At 40.4% G+C, this 22299-nt stretch overlaps 1 protein-coding gene across 2 annotated transcripts in view; it reads right to left on the reverse strand.

The window, feature by feature from the left end:
* SPHKAP (SPHK1 interactor, AKAP domain containing) overlaps window positions 1–21097 on the reverse strand; it is a 74921-nt gene extending 53824 nt beyond the window's left edge. For both annotated transcript variants that reach the window (XM_075158233.1, XM_075158232.1), the window contains exons 1-2: window positions 20914–21097; window positions 1339–1441 (exon numbers count right to left, since the gene is read on the reverse strand). In XM_075158233.1, coding sequence (XP_075014334.1) covers window positions 1339–1422 — 84 coding nt within the window. In that variant the 5' untranslated portion in view covers window positions 1423–1441; window positions 20914–21097. The remainder of the gene's footprint in view (window positions 1–1338; window positions 1442–20913) is intronic.
* Window positions 21098–22299: the final 1202 nt, after the last annotated feature.

Below are 22299 nucleotides of genomic sequence, written 5' to 3' on the forward strand. Positions count from 1 at the left end.
TAAAACAGACAATTCTGAGATTCTGAGACAACGATTTACTACCTATTTCTGCCTATATGAAGATTCCAATCACAGTCAGCAGTATTTTTAAAAATCAGGTATCTTTTGCAAATAAACAAACCCTTTGATCAAATGAAATATTGACACTTTGTCTTTTAGCCATGTTGGGGTGAGCTGGAGAAGCACAGTCCCAGCATACACATCAGTCTATTGAGTTCTTTCTTATATCAACGATTTTATATTTAGCAAAATTTCTGTAGACAGGCAATACTCACCCCCCACACCCACAGTGTGGTTTTCAGGATGAGGAAAATAAATCTTTATCTTCTACATGTTTTATCTTTCTCTCTCTCTGCTTACATATATAAATATATATTGTTATTTTGGGAAAAAAAAAACAAAAGGAAAGTATTATTATTACTAGTGGAAGGAAAAGAAAAAAAAAGTAAGAATTATGGGAAAACTGAATGAACTGTGAAGTTTTATGACATTTCTGTGTTAGAAGAAATGCTTTCTTATCAGCTCTAGAATTATGCTTGTGGGAGACAGTAGAGTTCTGAGGGTTATTGCAAAGTGAGAGATGAAAGATGGCCTGCCCTCCTCAATAGGTCTTTGGTAGTGCCCCCTTCCCTCAGACTGTACTGCCATAATCTGGTCCTGGGGAGGAGGAATAAAAGGAAGCGTCCATGGTCTCCACCTATGTATTCTCAGTTGTACTGAAATTACCTACATGCATAAAATAATGCCAGTCATATCTGACTCGTCCTAATGACATACATACACACACCGGCATTGCTTTCTCCCTACCCCCCCATCCTCTGAATTAAATAACTACTTATAAACCCATTTTGAGGCAACAAAACCAGCAACGGTCAAATGTATACTGCCTCCTGTGTTGCTGAAACCCTTCCAGGCAGATACTAGGGAAGGCAGAAAAGCTGTTTAATGAACACTGTGTTGACCTGAGAGAAGAAAAGCTCTCGACCTTCAAGGCTGGGTCCCAGAAACCTGCCACCTATTAAAGAGCAGTCCTGAAGATATTCACACTATGCACTGCTTTTATTTCATATTCTCAGATAATGAGGAAAAATAGAAATGTTCAGGGGGAGTTTATCTCCCATATATGTATAATATATTTTGGGACCAGACAAGTATAGACCAGGCAGACAAAATTGCAACATACTATAACAGCACCCAGAATTTATTTTTCTGTATCAATCCTTTTCTTTTTTAGATATCAGTTAAATTTTGTATTCTCCAATAAAGACAAAAGCTAAAAAGCAAAGCTATAACCTGGGATATATCTGCCTTTGAATATAACATAAACTTAGAAGTTACCTTCTTACATGCTGTGACAGAGCTTCCCAAACTGCTTGCCGAACTGTCTGTGCTGCTGCCTTGGTGCTCTGGGACTTCATGCATCAGTGGAGATTCAAAGGTGCTGAAGAACAAAAAAGAAACAAACCCCCAAAAACCTTTCCAGAGACTCAGCTACATAGATGACTCAAATGATACCAAAATACAGTTCAGTAAAGAGATGTAACTTAACTTAGATTACAAGAAACTGTCTATACTCTCCTTGCTGACATTACTAGTCTATTTATTACCACAATTTTCCCTTTTTGGAAGACTCTCCTACTTTGGATATAAAATAGCAGACCAATGTCTTTTGAAGACTAGAGGATAGCATACAGCTGCCTATAATCATATCCACCTGTCTTGAATGACACCGTAAAAAGTGCTACTAGCTTGTTTTCATAAGCAGGCAGCTTGGAGTGGCAAATGAAATACTTGCTGCATTAATTCAGCTTGGTAGACAAAAGAAACGTTTACTGCATTTTTACCTGCCTGGATAGAAGTAAAGGGGTGGTGATTAAAATGTAAAAACACAACAAGAATGGTTGAATTCCATAATCTAAATGGAATAGCTTGATATATTGTAGGTTTAGAGCAAAGGTAAGTCATGCCATACTCTGTTTTGTGAATTAGTTGTACACAACGGAACTATATTTACTTTGGGACTGTGCAGATGGGAAATACAAAACCATAAAAACAAGCTCCCCCAGCCAAGTTATTTGCATGCACAGCTGGTACTACCCCTCACACTTTTCCTTTGGTATAGTTCAGGCTGGTCTTGTAAGATCTCCCTCCATGTAATAATCAAATTGTCGCAAGCTTAGTGAAGCTTCTCTCTCTGGACATGAAGTGATCGCAATTAAAGACCATACAGTGCGAAAGGGCTATTTCTCCAGAAACGTACTAGGGAAAGAGTGTCCTACTTGATCAAGTTCTGCTTCCCAAATTGGGTCCCTAGAGTGCTTTTAATTTATTGCAAGTCATCTATGAAAAGATGTGGAACACGTGGTGATAGACTACAACAAGCGACAAGGTTACCATGGCTTAACTAATAATCTTCCATCAGTTCCAATAGGATAACAGACCATGTGCAATTTCCTGATACGCTCAATTAAAAACTAGAATGCATTTTCATAAGTCACCTTCACAGGAGCTTAAGCCAATATGTTAAGAGGAGGTCACTTCCACTTTTTGCCCAAATCCACCATCAAACATCAATAAGGCTACCTTTCTGTCAAAGATTCATGAATGTATAATTCACTTGATACTGCTTAGGACCAGTTATGAATATATCCACTCCCATTGACAAGTAACTTTCTCAATAAGAATTTTGCTGATGTGTGTGGTGCTATTCCATAATTATTAAAAAAAAGTACCTATACGTGCTAGAATTAGGAGAGTGAATGAAAAATATAAACCTAACTTAGCACTTATTAATTGTTAACTGCTGGGAAGCTTCATGAATTGCATGGGAGGATTGAATACAGATGCGCAAGTGAGACCAGTAGGTAACTGACTTCACTTGAGAAGTGTGATAGCACTTAATACTTTCTAAGACACCAGCATCATTTGTATCTAGAAGGGAGACTTTTGTCTGTGTACAAAGTTCTGCTCCATAGCTCAGATTATTTAGATAAACAGTAATATTTCTGGGCAGTAATTTCTCTGGCATTTGACAAAGCAAAATAGCATTTTATAGGCCTTATACCGAGTTCTTTAACAGAATGAGAATTAAACATATGAAGTCATTCTGGTTTTATATCTTCATTAAAAATAAGAACCTCATATTCAGAGGGTCAAATATTGTATAAGTTAAGTACCCTCCTTGATAAGTCCACATCTAGATGCAACCTCTGTACTAGGTACAGCTCAGTACTCCCAGCAGAAGCTGTACACTGCCTCTTTTTATGAGATGCATTGCTTCTGCAATCTAATAGTAAATTACAAATCAAGTCTGACCTGCAGGTTGAAATACAAGGCCCATTGTTTTCTCCTGCTCTTCACTGAGAGGAAGACTGAGTGGCTTTGCCACTGCTTTGCCCTACAGGGAGTTGATATGCTGATAATGACTATTTGCTCTCAGTTACACTGTGTGCAGGGAACTGAACCTATAGTGCATAAAGTGTTGCCGAGTCTAAAAGCAACAAAGATGATAGTGTGGCCGCTAACTGAAGGCCTTTTTGGACCTTAACTAAACAGTACAAATAGAATAGTACGCTAAAACATAGCTGGAAAATATAGTTGAGGAGTCATGTTCTGGAGTATTAACAAATTTGTGCTATCTCTGGATGATACTCCAGGAAGGGGTAGCACATTACATGTTCCATACAAAAGTAAATCTGTCTTCCTAGTCATGTGGAAAGCAAAAAGATCTGTAAAATCTTCTTAATCCTTTAAAATCTGTGTTCTTTCCAAAATAAACCCACTTTTCATTTGTAAATATAGAAAAGCTTGTTAAAAGTACACAATGAGTGAAATAAATGTAGAATGGCATTAAATGTTTTGAATGAGAAAAGGCTCTATCTCAGACTGAAGTTCAGACAGGCAACAACAATCACCTCTGGTGTTACTGAGATCTGATAAACCTAAATTCTCTCGTCAGCTATCCCGGTCCTCAGAGCTGTATTTCATGTCCAACTGAATACTCTGAGCACAGGTAAAATCAACAACAGTGTTTCACAGGTCAAGGGACAACACATTTACGAGTATCTGTAACACTTTCAGAGCTGCTTTTTTATCTCAGGGTCCAAGTTTTCTGTGCTGTAACTGTAGACCAGAACCCTTATTCCCTGCTGCACTGCAGTTCAACTCTAGCGTTGTGCTAGTGATGTGAAGTCCAGGCTCCCACTGTTTGCAGTCAGGGTTCACAGTCACTGAAAAGCGGAATAATTTTAACAAAGAAATGCTAAATTATGAGAGCTCTATTCGGAAACAGTTTTAGATTCCACAGTCTTTTCCTCAGTGAGTTTATGGGTATGCAATTTCTAAAAGAAGTACAGAGAAACACATACCCCCACGCTTTGGCTACCATTGACGGTCGGCTGCATGAACACCTCTAGGGATCACACAAAGTAGATATGTAGCAGTACCTACTAACTAATGGAAAAATGAGCACCTAGCGGAGCTTCTTCAGGTTGGGCATCCAATGTCACAAACCTGAGTTTTCCATAACTCAAGGAGGTGCAGTGTATGAGGTTCTGTCTAGATACCTTCAGATTTATGTGTTTTTCTTTTAACATGGAACGCTGGTTTGGCTTTTCAACATCTCTTTTTCAATTATCTCATCTCTCAGATCAAAGTTTCCTCTTCTCTTTCTTTATCCTGTGGGCACCCTTTCTAAGCTTTAATTTTCAACACGTATGTGATTTCTTAAGAGACCCTCCTCAGGCCATACAGCTCTGCCACCTTTGCTCTGTAGCAAAGCCAGTAAGCTAAGCCTACTTTTCATTAACTTCCCAGGGAAAAACTATTCTGTCTTTGAGAAGCTGCCTGCTCTCATTAGTTCCTCAACAGCAGGAAGCTGAAAGAAACTTCTGCAGAGATGTAGCCATCTCATCATCAAATGATAGCCCTGCATTCACATACTGTACTCATTACTTCACATTAAGAGTTTACACAAAGCACTAGTCTTTCAAGACATCTGGCACAGATCGGAGCCTTTTTGCTACAAGATAAAGCAAGCTGTTGAAGGTTTCAGGTCCTAATTCTCACCTTTGCTTGGCTCCCCTTATTTATTATGTGACAGAGAATGCTCATCTGACTTAGATGTGCTCATCTGATTTAGAGCTACCATGGAAGGCCACAGGCATAACAAGGAATCTCTGTTACAGGATGGCTCATCTGGGGATTTTTCCTTTGGTGTGAGAGATCCTATTTACAATTCAGCTTTTGAAACTGAAGCTGGATCTATGACCCACTGTTAAGAAGTATGCCATTTTCACTTTAATATTTCCATTAACAGAAGAGTCTCCAAGAGTCACTTATTTGACACCAGGTGCTGTCTTACTGATTCATGAATTATGACTGATACTTTTTTCCTACAAAGCTAAATGCTCTCACGAAGAATGCAAACAAATTTCTTGGAAATTAGAGGGCTGTAGTAAATAGCAATGAGGTTTATGGCACTAACTGTAATAACAATACATCTTTTATTAGTGACCAAAATGCAAAACAATTGCTTCTGTTTTTCTACATTGAATAATTCAAAAATACTGACCTCGATGACTCAAGATTTAATAAAAAAATCACAGCTGCTCCTAAAAATAATTATCTCTGCAGATGTGGCAGATGGTGCTACATCAACTAAGAAGAGGTAATTTAAAGAATTCCCCAGGTTATCACTAAAGAAAATTAATCTTGTGAAACAATATCAGAAGCTTCAATTTCCTACCATCTTGAACAAGCATAACCAGCTTCCAATAACTTGCTGTTCAATAATCGTTCCTAAGGAGCAATTTCAATAAATAATAAGTGACCATTTTATATATTTTTTGAATCAATCCTATTATAGCCTAGTGCTTTCAGCTTTTCATTATGATTCCTAATCTCAGCATTTTGAACATACAAAATATACTGATCCATGAAAAAGATAATCTTGATGAAGGAAGCGAACTGAATGAACACAGTGAGGTTTCTCAGTGCGATTAACTCCCAGCTATAGTCATATAGTTATATTTCTAATGTTTTGCTAATATTTGTGCTGAATACCATGAACAACAAAAAAAGGAATGAATCTCATTTTGAAATAGAAATATGAGACAAGCAAAAGCATGGCAAAATACTTCAACATATTCTTACCTTTACCCTCACCCGAAAGCTACTCAGAAACTGAGGAAGGCAGCTAGTTTAATCCAGATCCTAAGCAAGCAGCAGTTTTGAAAGGCATGCAGCATTCAAACAGCATCCCTTAACTTCAAAGCCTTTTTGACGTGGACAGCCTAGTCACACTCTTTCCTCATGCTACCTTTCAGATTTTACAATTTTAAAATTTACCGTTACATGTAAACAGGTCAACGAAGTAATTAGCAGTAAATCTTTAGATGTAACAGTGTCAAAGTTACTATTTTAGTCCATAGAATTGGTTTTTATTCAGTCTGGACCATGTGTATACTTCAATCAGAGCACAGATGGTTAGTCAAACAGACGCTTTATAAATACCTCAAGCAAATGTCTTTCTGATTTTGTTATGGATTTGGAACCTATGTGCAGAATATAATCACTGGCAATATCAGGGTCTGATCTTGTAAGGTATTCATGGACTTGTTTCAGTCTCCCTTGGCTGCTATTGACTTCACTGGCAACTGAAAATACTGAATACTTCCCGTCATTATCAGACCTGAATGTCTATGCAGTCTAACAGGTACAGGATTGGGTTGCTAGTTTCACAGGTCAGTGCACTAAAAATAGTAGAAGTTTAAGTGCCTTACATTCAGATTGCTCATTTCATAATGTCTCTTGGGTACTCTTGATTGACATTTCATTTTTGTCAGTGACACAGCTGCAAAAAGGCCAGGTTTTTAGCTACACGCTAGTGAAAAACCGGAGCAGAGGAAAGACAACCCATACTGTGGTAACCACACAATAAAAAAGACTTTTCCTTCCATGTTCTCAGAGCCCTGAATGCCCTTTATTCCACTCCAAAGTAAAAAAGCGAACAAATCTAGAAGCCTCTACAAGCGTTAGCAATGATCAGCCTTCTTTCAAATCATGTTTTCAAAATATTATAAAAGAACAGACAAGTTTTACTGAAGAATAAATGTAAACCAAATTAACTAAATTTTATATGATTTACTTAGAAATAGTCCTTCCTTCCTTTATTTGCTGACTGAATTCTTAAAGGAAAAAAACCAAGGTTTTATGTACAAGTCTGACTAACTTCTCTACATTCAGTAGTTATGAAAGAGTTGACAATCAAATTAAAGAGTTGGCAATCAGGAGCTGAATGACAGATGATTGGGTTGGGTTTTTTTTGATGGTTAACTATATTTCAGTAGTTTACTGACAGAGAGCCAACCCAATATAAACTGGGCTTTTGCATACAGCAGATAGGCATCCTGCCTTTTTCCCACCTTGCCTCGGATTTGACGTGACTTTAAGACAATTCCAGGTGGACCTTTGTTAGGCTGGTTGAATGGCTACTTACTAAGGAAACCCTCTAGAAAGGACAGGCTTAGACCTTGGTCAGAAGAGACTACAGAAAAAGCACAGGAGGAACCATGAGATCTCTTCCTGGTAGGGTGCATAAGGCAAGGAAACAAAATGCCTAGCATGACATCTAGGATTCAGTATCGGTAACAATCATTTTTGAAGAGTTCCTGATTTGCAGGATTTTTAGAAGGTATAAAAAGAAGCCCTGGATCAACAACTAGGGACCAGACAAGTTCTGATGAGGAAGAATGACTGAACCTGGGAAAGATTAAGGAACAAACCCTTAAATTCAGGGAGGGCTAAAGGACTGCACCTTGTGGAGATGGACTGGAAGATAGCCAAGACTGCTTTTCTGCCCTAAAAGCAAGGTGTCTATACTCAGCTCTGGAGTGCCAGCTAGGTGGGAAACTAGGGCATTGTGGAGGGTTTGACTGCAGGAAAGATAAGAAATCTTGTTAAAGGAAGGATTCTTCAAACTAATTAGTCTGTATGTACATAACTTAAGTGGGCAGTGCTGATCAGGAAGATGATTTTAGAGAGATACAGATTATACACTATATCTAGGCACAGGTATTACAGAAACAACAGAATAAGGCAGTTTCATTTCCTCTACAGCAAAGCAATAGGCTTGCTACTATTTAAGCCTACTAAGTCAGCAAGAAGCAATATAAAATCAGAAATACTCTTAAAAAGATGTCCCACAAAAAATTCCTTATTCACTGAGTGTATGTAGGTGTACTGTTCAATAGCACTTGTCCTTGTGCTGTAGAAAAGAGGACAAAGAGGAAACACTTGTTTTTCCTCTCAAACAAGAATGTTCATGACTGTGTATTTATTAAGTAACTCATATTATTACTGCACGTTTGATGGCAATGCCTCTTCTTAATATAGATTATGTTGTTAGTGCAGCACAGTGTAATATTCCAAGTGTGTGATGTTATCTGATCTTGCTTCTTTTAAAGATAATGGAAAAAACATTGTGACACAGCTGGAATCTGGTGAAATTTGGTCCAAAATAAATACAAAACAAATGCACAAGCAGCTCCCACAGATTTCAGCTAGAAATGGAAATTCTCAGCATTTTTCAAGATGAAGTCAAAGATGTTGCAAATTAGTCTTTCATGCCATAAACCAGTGGGTAATTTTAAGAGTCTGTTTTAAATGTTTCTTGTATCTAATGAACAACTTGTGTTCTCTGACTGCTCCTCTCATCCTTTTGCTATGCACAAACAGTCAGGTGGGCATTTCAGGAGAACCAGTGGAACATGACATAGTAAGAAACCAGTGATTTCATGTGGAGGATGTTAATCTTGGCTTAACTAGTTTGCTAAGAATTTTTTGGCATCTTGTTTATATTATATAGCGAAACTTCACAGCCAAGCTTCTCAACCAGCTTTTGCCATCGACCCATGCATTGCATTCTTGATTTTGAGCATGAGAGCACCAAGAGTCAAACACTGACAAAACAGGCCTCAAAGCGCAGCACATGCAATCAAGTATTTCACTGTCTGACAACTTTTCTTAAAGGTAACCTTTTAAAGATCTCAAATCTACTCTACAAAGCTTTTCATTAATGAAATTCAAGACAGAAACTAAGTATTTCTGAAAGGAAGAGAAATGTGACAAAGATGTTCGTAACTTAAAAGTAAATGCGTATGTCATGATTTTATTTGAATAGAAAATGCATGTAGCTAATCAAAACTTGCTAGCTGTTCCAGTGTTTTCCTTTTTAGATTGATTACAAATCAAATAGACTGTAAAAGTGTAGTTGAAATGTGGTAGGTACTCAGGATTATGTGTGTGATAGGAAGGTGAACATCACTTTCATGTTTTGAACGGTGTGTTTCTAATGTTCGGCAGACTTTCTGACATTCTTTGTACCAGCTCTCCTCAGAAATAATAAATCTGGCTTTGGAAATCTGAGATTAACAAAGGGCTGACTTGTCCCCAGATATTTAAGGGAGAAGCTTGGGAATTTCCTACTGTCACAGAATCACTTTCTGCTACTTTAAAAAAGGTAAAGGGCAACGCTGTTAGTGAAAAGGGACTGGTGATACTGGAAAACCAAATTTTTCAACACAGAATCTGAATTATGGAACAGCTTGCGGTCTTGGAAAAAAAAGTATGTGTATGACCAGCCGAGAGGCCATAATATCATGCTGTACAGTGTTCTTTATTACAAATAATGAGATCCTAAAATTGACTTCAGCATAGTGTAGTTGTAGATGTAGTTTTCCATATCACAGAAGATAATGTTTCTGAATACTAAAGGAAATTATAATAAAATATTTATTCCAAATGCCTGAAGACTTCCCAGCCACCAGTAAGCCACAGAACTAATCAGTAAAGCATGACAACCTCTTTTTTCTTTTCCTGTTTTTTCTTTTTTTGTGGCATTTCCGAGATACAAGTCAATCAGGGTAGAGGGAGAAAGAATAGGGTGAGGTGATGCTATGTGTGGTATACAACTAGCTGAACTGGTGTTATGCCAAGCCTTTTATAACACAGGGACAGTGCTATTGCAGAATGATCCCTCCTAGCACCAAATAACCATGCTAGCCTGAGTGGTTGTTCTAATTCATGAGGAGGGCAGCGTGTTAAGAGGAATGATCAGATTACCCTCATCCTCCACATAATGGTGGCTTGCAGATATTTTGGCAAGCCACCAAAGATGTTTTGATCTTCTGTTTGGCAGAACAGAAGATCTAAGTAGATGTTTTGAACCTACCTGCTTGAATTCCTCCCTTCTGCCCACCCCCAAGAGAACCAAGACTTTGCTGCTGTGAGCAAAGCCAGAAGCTTTGGTAGATATTCTTCCATGGTGAGTCTACCCTTCTTCCTCAGTTCTCAGAAATAACAGTACCCAATTGTAAAATCATTTCTACAGCTGTAAAAATGAAGGCAATTCATAGTCTATTGTCATGCATTTCCTTGGACAGGGAGCTTCACCAACACATCTATATATTCAAAGAACAATTGATCAAAGCTACTCTATGTAGTTGTGATGTTGGTCAATTTGATTATGGTAAATATTTCACTTTAACAGTATCTAAAGTGCTTTCAAAAGCACCTATCTAGTAAATATATTATTTCTTCAACTCCATTCTGGTTTCCAGCACTTTTTGTCTGAAAGAAAGCCAAATTGGTTTAGATTCCTGCTAAATCTTTTAAAACATTGCTTAGGAATATAATAGTGTTCAGAAACCAATGTGTTTTTACCTTAACTAATGATACCAGAAAAGTAAAACAATAGTCTAAAAATAAGTGTCTTCATCTAAAATATTCACAGAAATTTCCTATTCTCTTTAATCCAGTATTGTTTCTATGACCACCTGCAGTTATATTCATAAATTATCTAGCTAAAATGCCAGGGTACAATCTGAAGTTATTTTAATGCCAAAGAATACTTTCTGTCATTACTTATTCACAACAAATCTTATTTTAACATAATTTACATGCCTGAAATATTCCTGAACAATTCTGATTTGCTACTAATATCCCAAAGGAACACAAATCTTAACAATTTTGATGCTAAGTTAATATGTCAATAAATAGCAATCTGTGATAACTTATAGAAAACAAGGCCTCAAAACCCACTTGTTTAAAAGTATGGGTTTTTTAAAAAGCGTAATAACATTGCCAGAGATGTGAACAAAATGAAGCTGCCTCTAATTATCTTGGCTTCTAATACAATAAAACATGCTTTCGTATAATTCTATCAAGATACCACAAACATTGTCTTTGGTGTAGCTTGTTTGAATTTATGAAGCTTTTTCCATGGACTGTAATGTGATTAACGGGATTGAGTGGTAGCTATAAAGGCAACATTCTCGATTTTTTCCTAGCTTATACCAGCATAAGGAAAGCACGAGATTTCAGTCCAAGAAATTATGATTGAGGGTTTTTTGGCAAGATGAATCCTTCTTTCCACCCCCTAAAATCTACTACCTTTCTAACTATATATAAGGAACATAAGACATTATCTTTGAGAGTCTAAAGGTGAATCAGATCAATGAGATATTAATTTAATTAATCTGATTTTTTTCCTTGGTGGCATGATGTAGATAAACTGCAGAGTTCTTCAGTCACTGCTTTGCAATGAACTTCAGAGTAACTATGAAACTGTTGTGATAACTGGGCTTGAAATGCTTGACTTGTTCTCGCTGGGATGCACAAGGTCCAGCAGGACTATCTGCACCACCGACTGAGCTCAGGTTAAGCTCTCAGATACCCTTATCATTACCTGCAGTGTGATTACATGAGTATTTGCTAAATTAGTATTCTTGCATTTACAGCTAATGCAAAAATATAGACCATGTGTAGACATGGATTTTCAGTTATCCACTCAGAAATCAAGAGGAGATTTGGTTGCAGAGAATCTGAGAGAGATTAAATTGCTCTTTGATGGCACTTGCTCTTTTTCATGTTTGGTCCTGGCAGATAGAAGTGTTTCTATTAGATGTTAGTTCAGATGCACCACAGTCTAGGAATGATCCTACAATAACTTCAGTGAAGCTGATCATGTAGTTGGATCGTACATGATGAATAAAAAGGTTATCTAAATCAACCACCTGTATCACAATCATGAGCTTGTCCAGGCTTCCTTTTAAAAAATAAATATAATATGGCAGCATGAAATTTTTGTATTTTGTAATGCATCTAAAAGTGCCGAATTACCATAACTCACAGTACAAAGGAAGCTGAAGGTGCTCACTGTCTCTAGGGCAGGGATGTTACCCTGCTTCAGCAGAGCCCAGCAGCAGCCATGCTCTTCCTATTAACTTCATTAAGAGCAGAGGTTGCCTCTTGTTTCGTGCCTTTGGGTATGTTTAAGTTTTACTCTGATCAGCAGTGCAAAGTCTAAGTTCTTTCGATTCAAAAGAACAAAAAAAGAGGTATGCACTTAAATCCAGGTTTTGCAAAATTACTATTGTTTTATTAGTGGGGGATCACTATAACAACTTCAGCTGGAGAAAGATGCAGTATAATAGAGAGATCTAGTTCTGTGTATCCAAAAGCAATCCATGCCAAAGTAAACTTGGTCCTATGGCCTCTTTTTTTTTTTGTTTTTAATTAATGGATTTGGATTATTATTTGTATCTGTATTATTTGTTTATGGTCCGTCTCTATTTTTTCAGTAGTGACTCAATTATTTTTCTAATATGTGACACCTTAAAAGCCATGCCTTCTGAATCAGAATATCATCTGTTGCACTCAGCAAATATGTGCTTACCTATGAATTAATTTTACTTGTATGGAGTAAAAATCTGCTACTTATGGTAGTACCCAAAGACAACTCTCTCTTATACTCAGATGTGCCATTCCATAATGTATGGTATTGATTTCCATAATCTTAGAAATATGGCTGTACTTTTAAAAGTATCAAAACTTTGTATTTGGTAACTATACTAATATTTAAATTACATCATGCAAACCACTGATACAGTTCGTATATGCTATTTACTTTTAAGAACGTGAATAATGTGACCATTGGATTTCACTGAACTTATGGCATGCATTATGCTTAGGATTGAATTTATTGGCAGGTACAATGTGACCATCTAACTAAGCTCCTTAATAGCCGTGCTATTACTTCTGTATTTTTTTACATCTTCAAGAAACAATTATTTTTATCCAGTTGAGGGGAGGGTCTTATTCCAGAATTTGTGTGAGGATGATGGACTTTTAACTTCAATATCAGCATGCAAATCTTTTCCTTTTAAAAATAAATGAGCTGTTCATTTTTATTGGATGTCTACGATGGTAATACACATTTTTCACTGAGAAGGAAGACATTGCCTTGACAACATAGAAGAGGAACATTCTATAAGCATGTTGTTGAACTGTTACCCTGCTGATTTGATCTCTTCCCTTTTCAAATTGAAATAGCATAGACAGTTATAAATGAATCTTGGCAGAAAAGGATTCAGACCTAATTTAAACACAGTTCTGAAAACTAAGAGACACTTTTTCTTTCTCCCTTTAATATTCTGAGGAGCCACTGCACGTAATGAACAGCTCCGCCGCTGGTGGAGATGTGCTGTGCCTGGTATATGAAATTCTGATAACTATGCAATCTCACAAGGACTACATGAGGCCTACCTAAGTTTTTCATTGCTGAAAGAAAATACATTGCTGAAAGAAAATACAAGTCCAGTCCTATGGGACATCCTCAGTAAACTGAGCCTTCACTGACGTGAAACTGCAGTACCCAAGTAACTTAAGATTCTGCACAGAGAAGCACTGCAGCCCCCCTTGGCCTGCTGAACGCTCACTTTTACGACAGTTCTGTCTGAACGGTTACGCTCAAGCTTTCTGGACTTACCTAGCCCATACACCCTGTGCTGCCACTCCAACAAGAAAATTAACCTCCATGCAAGAAAAAACCCTGCAAATCTAACCGGTTACATAGTTGCCACTAAGTAACTAATTCTATACAATATCCCACCACATGGGTATCTGGTGCATCTTTGGGAAAGGCAATCATCGGAGTTAAACTATTATGCAAGTCTAGGTATCCTAAACTCTGTGCATCTTTCTGTTTAACACAAAGATGTCTTAGTTCAATGAATTCCAGTTTTTCAGCAACTGATATAATAAATCAAAACTTTCCCAGAAAACAAAAAGCTCCTGTAATACTTGGAAGCTGGTTATTGCAAGTACATGGAGTCAGCTCAGAATAGAGCGTAGAGGGTAGGTCCCAGTCTTAAAAGTGACCACTTAGGGTTATACAGGACGTGTTGACCAGTTTTGAATTTCAGTAGCTGGGAAATGTGCACTGCTGCATCAGGTTCTGTGTTAGAATTTTTTAAAAAGTCCTTTTTCTTTCAGCTATAAATTAAATTTAATCAAGATTTAGAAAGGAAACTTTCCTATGTAACAGTCAAGAATAATTAGATACATAATAAATTGTGATGCCACAACCAAGAGAAAACATAGCTTTGATAAAAAAAACACTGACTACCTGTTATGTGTCATGGGCATTGGCGGCAGCCAGATATTTAATAATAATCAGGCAAGTCTTGAAGTGAAGAAAATTAACGAGGGAAACTAAAGAGATTAATGAAAATAATCCAAGGTTGACAAGACTAAAAAAGAAGGTTTAAAATTCATACTGGGCACCAAATAAATCCTAGCAATCATAGTATTAATCTGCACATACTAGATCTGTACTTGCTATTAAAAGAAAAACAGAAATATCCAGCATAATTTTTCCCCCTCTGTTTTCAGTGAGGAAGGGAAGGTGTATTGTACATGCAGTCTGAAGCACTATGTAATCCATGGATAAGCAAAGAGGCGGTTAAAAAATTGGGAAACAATCCCCACAAGTTTCTGACACTGAGCTCCTGATAGATGTGTTTCCAAGTGCATTGTCCCTACCCCAGCTAGGCAGGCTTTCCCTTCCTGCTCCTGCCCAGGGAGCACCGCCAGCACCGGCCAGGAGCCTGCACAACATGCAGGGAGAGGGGGAGCTGCTGCTGGTAATTAAAGCTATTGTTTTGATGTAGAAGTTTAATTCATTTTTCTTCTTGTGAGAGGAAACTAAAACTGCCTTTCCCACTTGTGGGTGAATGCGCCAAACTACTTGGCTATTAGTGCCTGGGTTCCTGGTCCTTCATGTTGAAGCTGTTTCCCCATTGTTAAATAACTAAGTACTGTCTCTGAGGGGCAGTATTCCAGCAGCATTCCAGCCGAGCTTGAACGAATGTAATATAGAGCAGTGTGCCTGGAGGGACCACTGCCAGGATCCCTGTGTTCCCAGGTTGGTATCCTCACTGGAGTGAGCTCTCCCAGCCTCTCCTAGAAGCCTGTCCCTGCTCCTCAGCACCTCTAGCACACAAAACACTCTGCTGTCTGAATACGGGACTTACTGTTCTGACTTCTGGCTGTTCAAGTGCCAGTTATGGCTTAAAATACTGTTCTTTAGAGGGTGCTCTAATTTACAATGTTCGTAGACCCAAGTCGCTAGGGAATGACAGCTGCATGAGGGAGTGACCTGAAGCAGGTTTAGGTGCTAAGGTTCCTTATCCACAGTGCAGATAAAGGCTCCCAACAACCTAACTGTGCCTCCCTCCCTCCTACTCAGGGTGTAGCCTAACAAACTACATGTAACAGAAAGAGTAAAGTAATTAACTTTGGGCTGAGGAAGGAGATGGCAAAACCCTGCTAACCTAATAAGTGTTCTTTCAATGATTACTGAAGGAGGTCATAGCCTAAATCATATACAAAATGAACAGCATAGCAACAAATTATGGACATATCAAACTGTCACTGATACTTGTTAGGGTTTCTCAAGTCAATCCTGGGGGAAGGACGTTTGAAGGAGGAGAGGATTGAATGATGAAGAAGGGTTGGTACATACAGGCAGAACTGTGAACAGAGTGACTGATGCTATTACAGGCTCTGCAGTCAGAAAGGAGAGAAGTGATGTACGGGAGTAAAGCAGGAACCGAAAGAGGAGATGAATGGATGTTTTCAGGAAAAGAAGTGTGAAATTCATGTGGGAGGCTAGGGTAACCTGGATTAAAGAATGCAAAACAGATAAGATGTTAATAAAGGAAGAAGTGGAGATGCAAGTCTGGAAATAAGCAATAGGTTTTTGTCACTGTAGTGCATACTGGGTTAGTGAAACAAAGCATGGAAATTATATAGTTCATTTCTTTACTACTTCTGTGGGTCTCCCTCCTCCTCTCACCCACAGCCCCACTCCTCAAGGGATCAGATTCCTCATCCAGAGACTTATGACCTTTGACAATTTAAGTTCTTTCTGGTTTTAGCTGAATTTTTTCTCCGCTGATCTCACTGAAGGAAAACATCTCTGAGAATTGTTGCCTATGTTTGACAACATAGGTTAGTCAGGTTAATGAACTGTTTAAAGTAATTCCTCATGAAAACAGGATGCAGCATGCCATTTCAAGAATTCCCACCACTGACAATCAAACTGACATTGTAAGAAGGTAGTGAATATCCAAAATGATCACATCGCATTAGATAAATTTTCTGGCCGCTCCATTAAAAATATCTGGTAAAGTCATCTGCTAATTTGCAAATGAAAAGCATACCCAGCAAGTATTAAACTGATTCCTCTGGTTGGGCTGCAGTACTGGTTCTGCACAAGTGCAGAAAAACAAATTTCATCCTCATATGTGACAGCAGCTACTGTTCTAATGCATGCAATTGTCTTGATAATGAAAGTTCTGACATTACATTCTTGTTCAGGGGATTTCTTCATTTGCCCTCTTGTATTTAAATATGATTTGTAATACATTTGTTTCTCTTTTACTCACAGAGGTGGAAAAATACGGAGAACAGACCTGTAAGCTATGTGGTCAGTCTCACCAAATACCACCCATCACCCCCTGAGTAGTTTGCTTATTTCATTCCACTCATCACTGACAATTGTTCAAAATAAATTCTTTGTACTGATTCCTGTTGGTTTATGGGCTGCTGTTCTGCTTTTGGGGTCTTTTTTTTTTGGAGTTCTATTTTTTTTATTTTTAATTTTTTTTAATCATTTCTTCAAAGAAACTGCTACCTCTAGCTTAGTCCCATGACTGTTGAACTTCATAATTTGGGTCTTTGCCTGCAATTTTGTCTCCTTGAAGGATCAAAGTTTTATTTCACTCACTCCTAAAAGCATCTTAGTACAAAGCCACCAAATCTGTTTCCTCTGTTATACGAGATCTGGGCTGCTTTGCTGGACCAGAAAAGCAGCTGTCAGCTGAAGAATGTGACATTAGTGTTCCTGTGTAAGTTACCAATGGCAAAGGGTGCGTGCCACATGCCTACTGTCTGTAAGAAAGGTCTGATACAGCTGAGCTTTTGGATCTCTTCTTAGCTTTGAATACCTTACCTTACCTCTTTGTACCCGTGGTCAGCCCTAGCATATTCATCAAATGTAAAAAATGCTCCGTTTCCCACAGGACCTTATAAAACCAGAAAGGCTTTTCTTAGCCAATCTCTGTGCTCTATGCGCCTAAGTTTTCTGCCATGCCAGGTATTACTGAGATGTAGCAAAGATATTTCATTTCGTTTGGTGATACAAAACTTTTCGTACTACATGGAGAGTAAGTTTCTCAGAAATAGTCAGACATTCTTTGGGCTTGCCTTTTCACTGTTTAAAATATAAAACCTGCCATTTCTCATCTCTGTTGGGTGGATATGCATTTTAATTCTTTTGAATTACTGTTCAGTCTAATGTTGCTTCTAAGCCCCAGTACTGCATCTAATTCTGAATTGAAGAACAATTATTATCCCTCCTTTTCTTTCCAGTATTCACACAAACAGTGTGTTGAAAGCATGTGCCAGTCCAAAATACGTGTCTGAAGACTCTTCTTTGTCAGCTAAGACTACTTTCAGATATACAGGGTTGGCCAAAAATTGCATATGTGTATAGGTTTAGTTTCGTAAGCTTGAACAGAGAAACTGCAGTTTTACCGAAAGAGGTGGTTTTATCTCCTTAGGCAGCTGTGCAACAGCATCCCAAATAGTCACTGGCTTACACAGGGGACAAAAGCACAGAAGTTCCTGGCTCATATGTAAAAAATTCAAGTATTTTTTCTTCCTGCCTCTCACCTGAAGAGGCAAAGTGCAAGCTGGTATGTTTAAGGTCTTAATGTGGTTTTGTTTCTCCACCACAAAAAAACCAATAAATCATTACAGACCACAGGTCCAGCTTCCCAACTGCGATATGCACCAAAAATGTCTTTTAGCTGCTTGAAGAAAAAGTGACAGCCACCAGTTCTGTGCAGTTCTCTGCAGCTGCTCATCTGATCCCCAGGGTAAGCGTTCACTGCAAGAAGCTACTGCCAGAAAGTTAATCTATCAGTGGATGCCCAAAGGCCAGTAGCCTGCTCTGCTGTGCTCCACAGTGGCTGCAGGCATCCAGACCCAGAGCTTATGTTTTTGCCTTCAGATATGGAAGCCAAAGCAAGGGAAGGTATTGAGGAGGAATAAACATGCACCCTGAGTTTATGCTGAACTTGGGTAGTGATAGTGTGTGATAAGAGAGTCAGCAAGATGGGCAGAGCTGTGGCCTTGGTTTAGGAGGTTGCGTGTAGGTGAGTAAGATCAGGTGTGAACAGCCACACATAGAAACAGGCCAATGCCTGAAGTGATCCTGTAGGGAAGATGCAAAATACTATTTGATTTATAACAGCTCGACAGTGAAAACTTTCTTTGGTAAGGTCTGTAAAGCTAGCTCCTAAACGCTAACTTGCATTGTTTGTATTTCTCAACAGCTGCTGTAACTAGTTCCCAATTAAAGTTGCCTAAATATTGTATGGTGGGCATGATGAGCTGAAGGTGTATGACAACAAGTTATCTGTCCCACGGCTTCCCAGGTGTGCTTTTTTCCCAAAGTTTCCTGGTGAAGACAGGAATGGCCTGAATACTCGTTGTTCTGGTCACCTTGTTTCCTAGTCCTCTGATCCTTATTCACAGACAGAAAGCATGAAGCTTACATAGTTGTTCAGCAAAGAAAGGGTTACCTTGATTAACAAATAACAAGCAGCTGTCAACATACCCGCTGCAGGAGATAAAAGAGATGAAAAAGAGAACTGTAGTTCTTGGTGCAAGAAAGTCTGACTGGCTTACGCTGCAGGAAGAAAATCACTCTTCAGGAAGAAGAAAGAGGTATGTTGCTCACAGGAGCAAGATAAGCCTTGGCCTTGCTACAGAAATAGCCAATGTTTTCTGGGTAATAGGCCTAGCTGAGGTGAAGAGATGACCAGATGGCAGAGCTCCGGAGTGGAGTAGGACTGGTTTCCTCAGTTTTATAGAGTGATGAAAAGCCTAGCAACAATTGTGTGGAGTTGGAAGGTGGTTGTATGCCTATAAGGAGGTAAATGTGTAACAATGAAAGGAAGACCATAAGCAAGGAAAGCAGCAGGTTGTCTAATTCTTAATATCTTTAAGACTCTCTCTTTGGAATATCTGTTTTATCCTGACCCAGGTTACTGGGGGCAAGATTGCATTCTACCCAATTTTTCTTGGAGAGTGTGAAATATAGGATGTCAGCTCAGACTACCTAAAAGTCTCTCTGGCCTTAAACTCTGAGTCCTTCTCACTTTCAGATTGTGGCTTCCCATAAAATACTGAAGTTTGTACAATCAACTTGGTATTCAGTGTGTAAAAGCTGCATATAAAATTAGTAGCCATGAGTAACAAAAAAAAAAAGGGAAGGGCTACTTCTAGATCAGGCAATTCAGATCAAAGTATCATTATTAAGCTTTGGTCAGTAAATGTTTATTGATATGAAACACTATTCAGTCAACTCTCCTTGAGGGCTTGCTTTAAAGCTTTTTGTTTCCTTCAAGTAAATAAAAGCAATTTCTCCTGCAAGTAATTATCACCCACTTAAGTGTCGTCGTCCCTCCCTCCCCCAACCAGTTCCTCTTGAGTATTCAGGCAGTATATCTCCTTTCACCACCTTCCTTTTAAGGCTGTGTTTTCTCAGAACTTTATTTCTATGGTTTTTACCACGCATCTCATTGGGGCACTACGCTGGAAGCAACTGAAACAAAACGACTTGTAAAAAATTGCAACATATGTTTTTTATCTCTGATTGTATGTATCATACTTAAATGGTACAATTTCTATAATACTTTTGTCTGCCTGCTATCATCAAAATGCAATTTACTCGTGATTGTTGAAAATTATGCTTAACCACATCTTGCATCTCTGGTAGGCTACTCCTGTCTGTGCATCGATTTCTGTCTTGAAGGAAGTTTTGCTCTAATCTTTTGTTCATAAGTGCTATAAATACATGTTTGGTGGAGCTGGGATAATAAAAGTACAGTGATGTTTAGGTTTTTCTTTCACTGTGAAAGAATCTGATTTACTAGGTAGCGTACGTGCGTCAAAGTGATTTAAGCACAATATCCTAAAGGTATTTTATTAAGCACTAATTAACTTGCCGACTCTCTTAAGACGCTACGGTATGAAAACCAGCTGTTACAGCAAAATTAGATCACAAAATCTATTTTTGTTTTCTATTTTAAGAAAAGCCCTTTAATTTCTGCTTTGCGTCTAGGAGTAAAGCCATGGCGGTTGCCCACCTTCCGGCAGGTAGCAGCACGTCCCCAGCCCCTCTGCAGCTGAACACAAATTTGCGGTGCCCGTTTCGGCTGCTCCTCCGCTCCCAAGCCCCGGCGGCCGGCCGCCACCCGCCTTCCCCGCGCTCCCCCTCGGGTACCGCAGAAGCGAAGCGCGGCGCCTCCGCGACCGCCCCGCCGCGGTGTCCCCGCTCCGCCGTGACCGCCCTCAGGCCGGGGGGGACCCCTTCCCTGCGGGCTCCCGACTCCCGTGCCGTGGTAAGCCCAGGCGGGGGTCCTCGGCACCGGGGCGGCGGGCGCCCAGCGCGGCTCCTCACCGGGAGGGGACCGGCGGCCGTCCAGAGCCGTTACTCACCGGGCAGGCAGCGGGCACCCGCGGGCGCCCAGCGCCGCTCCTCAGCGGGCAGGGACCGGCGGCAGCCGTTACTCGCCGGGCAGGCGGCACCCGGAGCCGTTACTCGCCACAGGCGGCGGCAGCCCCTCGCGACGCGGCGCAGCCCCACGCGCGCAGGCGGCGGCGCGCGGGGAGGGGCGGGGGCGCGGGCCCTACCTGGGAGCGGCGGGCGGGGGGCGGCCGGGCTCGGCGGCGGCCGGCGGGGGGCGGCCGGCCATGGCGGGCGCGGCGGCGGCGGCGGGACCCTCCGCTCCGGCGGTGTCGGGGCAGCAAGAGCGCGGCCCCGGGGCGCTGCGGCGCGGCGCCTCCCGGCCCTGCCCTCTGCCTCACTCCTCCCCTACCCGCCCCGGCCGCCGTCCCCGCGGTGGCGGCGGGTCGGGGGTTGCGCTCCCCGGGGCAGCGGTCGGCGTCCCCCCCTCCCGGGGCGGTGCGGGCTGCGGCGGCTCCGAAAGCGGCACCTCGGGCACGGGCTGCCCGGGGAGCGGCGGTCACCCACGGCAGCGCCGTCCCCGGGACTCTTCACACCTGCAAACCGCTGCCTGGCGGTGGGTGCCCGCCGGAGCGCGGCGGGAGGCAGGCAGGCAGGAGGCAGCGGATCGGGGTTATCTCCGCTTCGCTGAAGCGATGTAGAGGGCTGCACCCAGTTCAGGACGCCTGAAGAAGTTGCTGGTGTTGTGCTCTGTTTGTGGTGTGGGAACTGGGACGTGACAACGAGGTGTTGGGTGACTCCAGGAAGAAACAGGCGGTCGTTGCTGACTCCCCGTTATGAATGTCACGATGTTCTTAGAGCCCCAGCCCTGTAAACCATGTGGTTTACACGACGAGGGTTTCTTTCTTTCTATCTTGGATGCGAGACTCGAGAATTTAGAAAAGGAGCCTGCTTAGTTAACTACATCTTAAATCTTGTTTTGAGCTCCCTTGGAGTATTTTATATGGTTACTTGCAGCAATCTTTTTTTTGTGTGTGTGTGTCTTTTTTTTTTTCTTTTCAAGAAAATAGTAAATGTCTTGTGGCTTGGCTTTGTCATGTTTGTGCACCCTGAGAATCTGTGCAGTACAAATTATTAGAATTGGTCTCTAGTCATGGAGAGGTGCGATTAAAAGCATTTGAGCCACAGGTGATGCATGTTGCGAACATAAGTTATTTGTGAACCCTGAGCTAGAGTGTATGCAGAGCCTCCCGGGTTCAGTAGGAGTCCTTTGGCTCAGGTGTGAAATTTGCAAGGCTGGAGTCAACTGTCATCACCTTGTAGTTGCTGGCAAGATCCCCCTTTCGCTGAGATTTCTTTTCAATACATTTATGATCTAGGTCAGAGCCCAAGGTCTGCTCTGTCCAGTCAAGTGACAA

Source organism: Calonectris borealis, chromosome 9 (assembly GCF_964195595.1).
Source record: "Calonectris borealis chromosome 9, bCalBor7.hap1.2, whole genome shotgun sequence".
Classification (NCBI taxonomy): domain Eukaryota; kingdom Metazoa; phylum Chordata; class Aves; order Procellariiformes; family Procellariidae; genus Calonectris; species Calonectris borealis.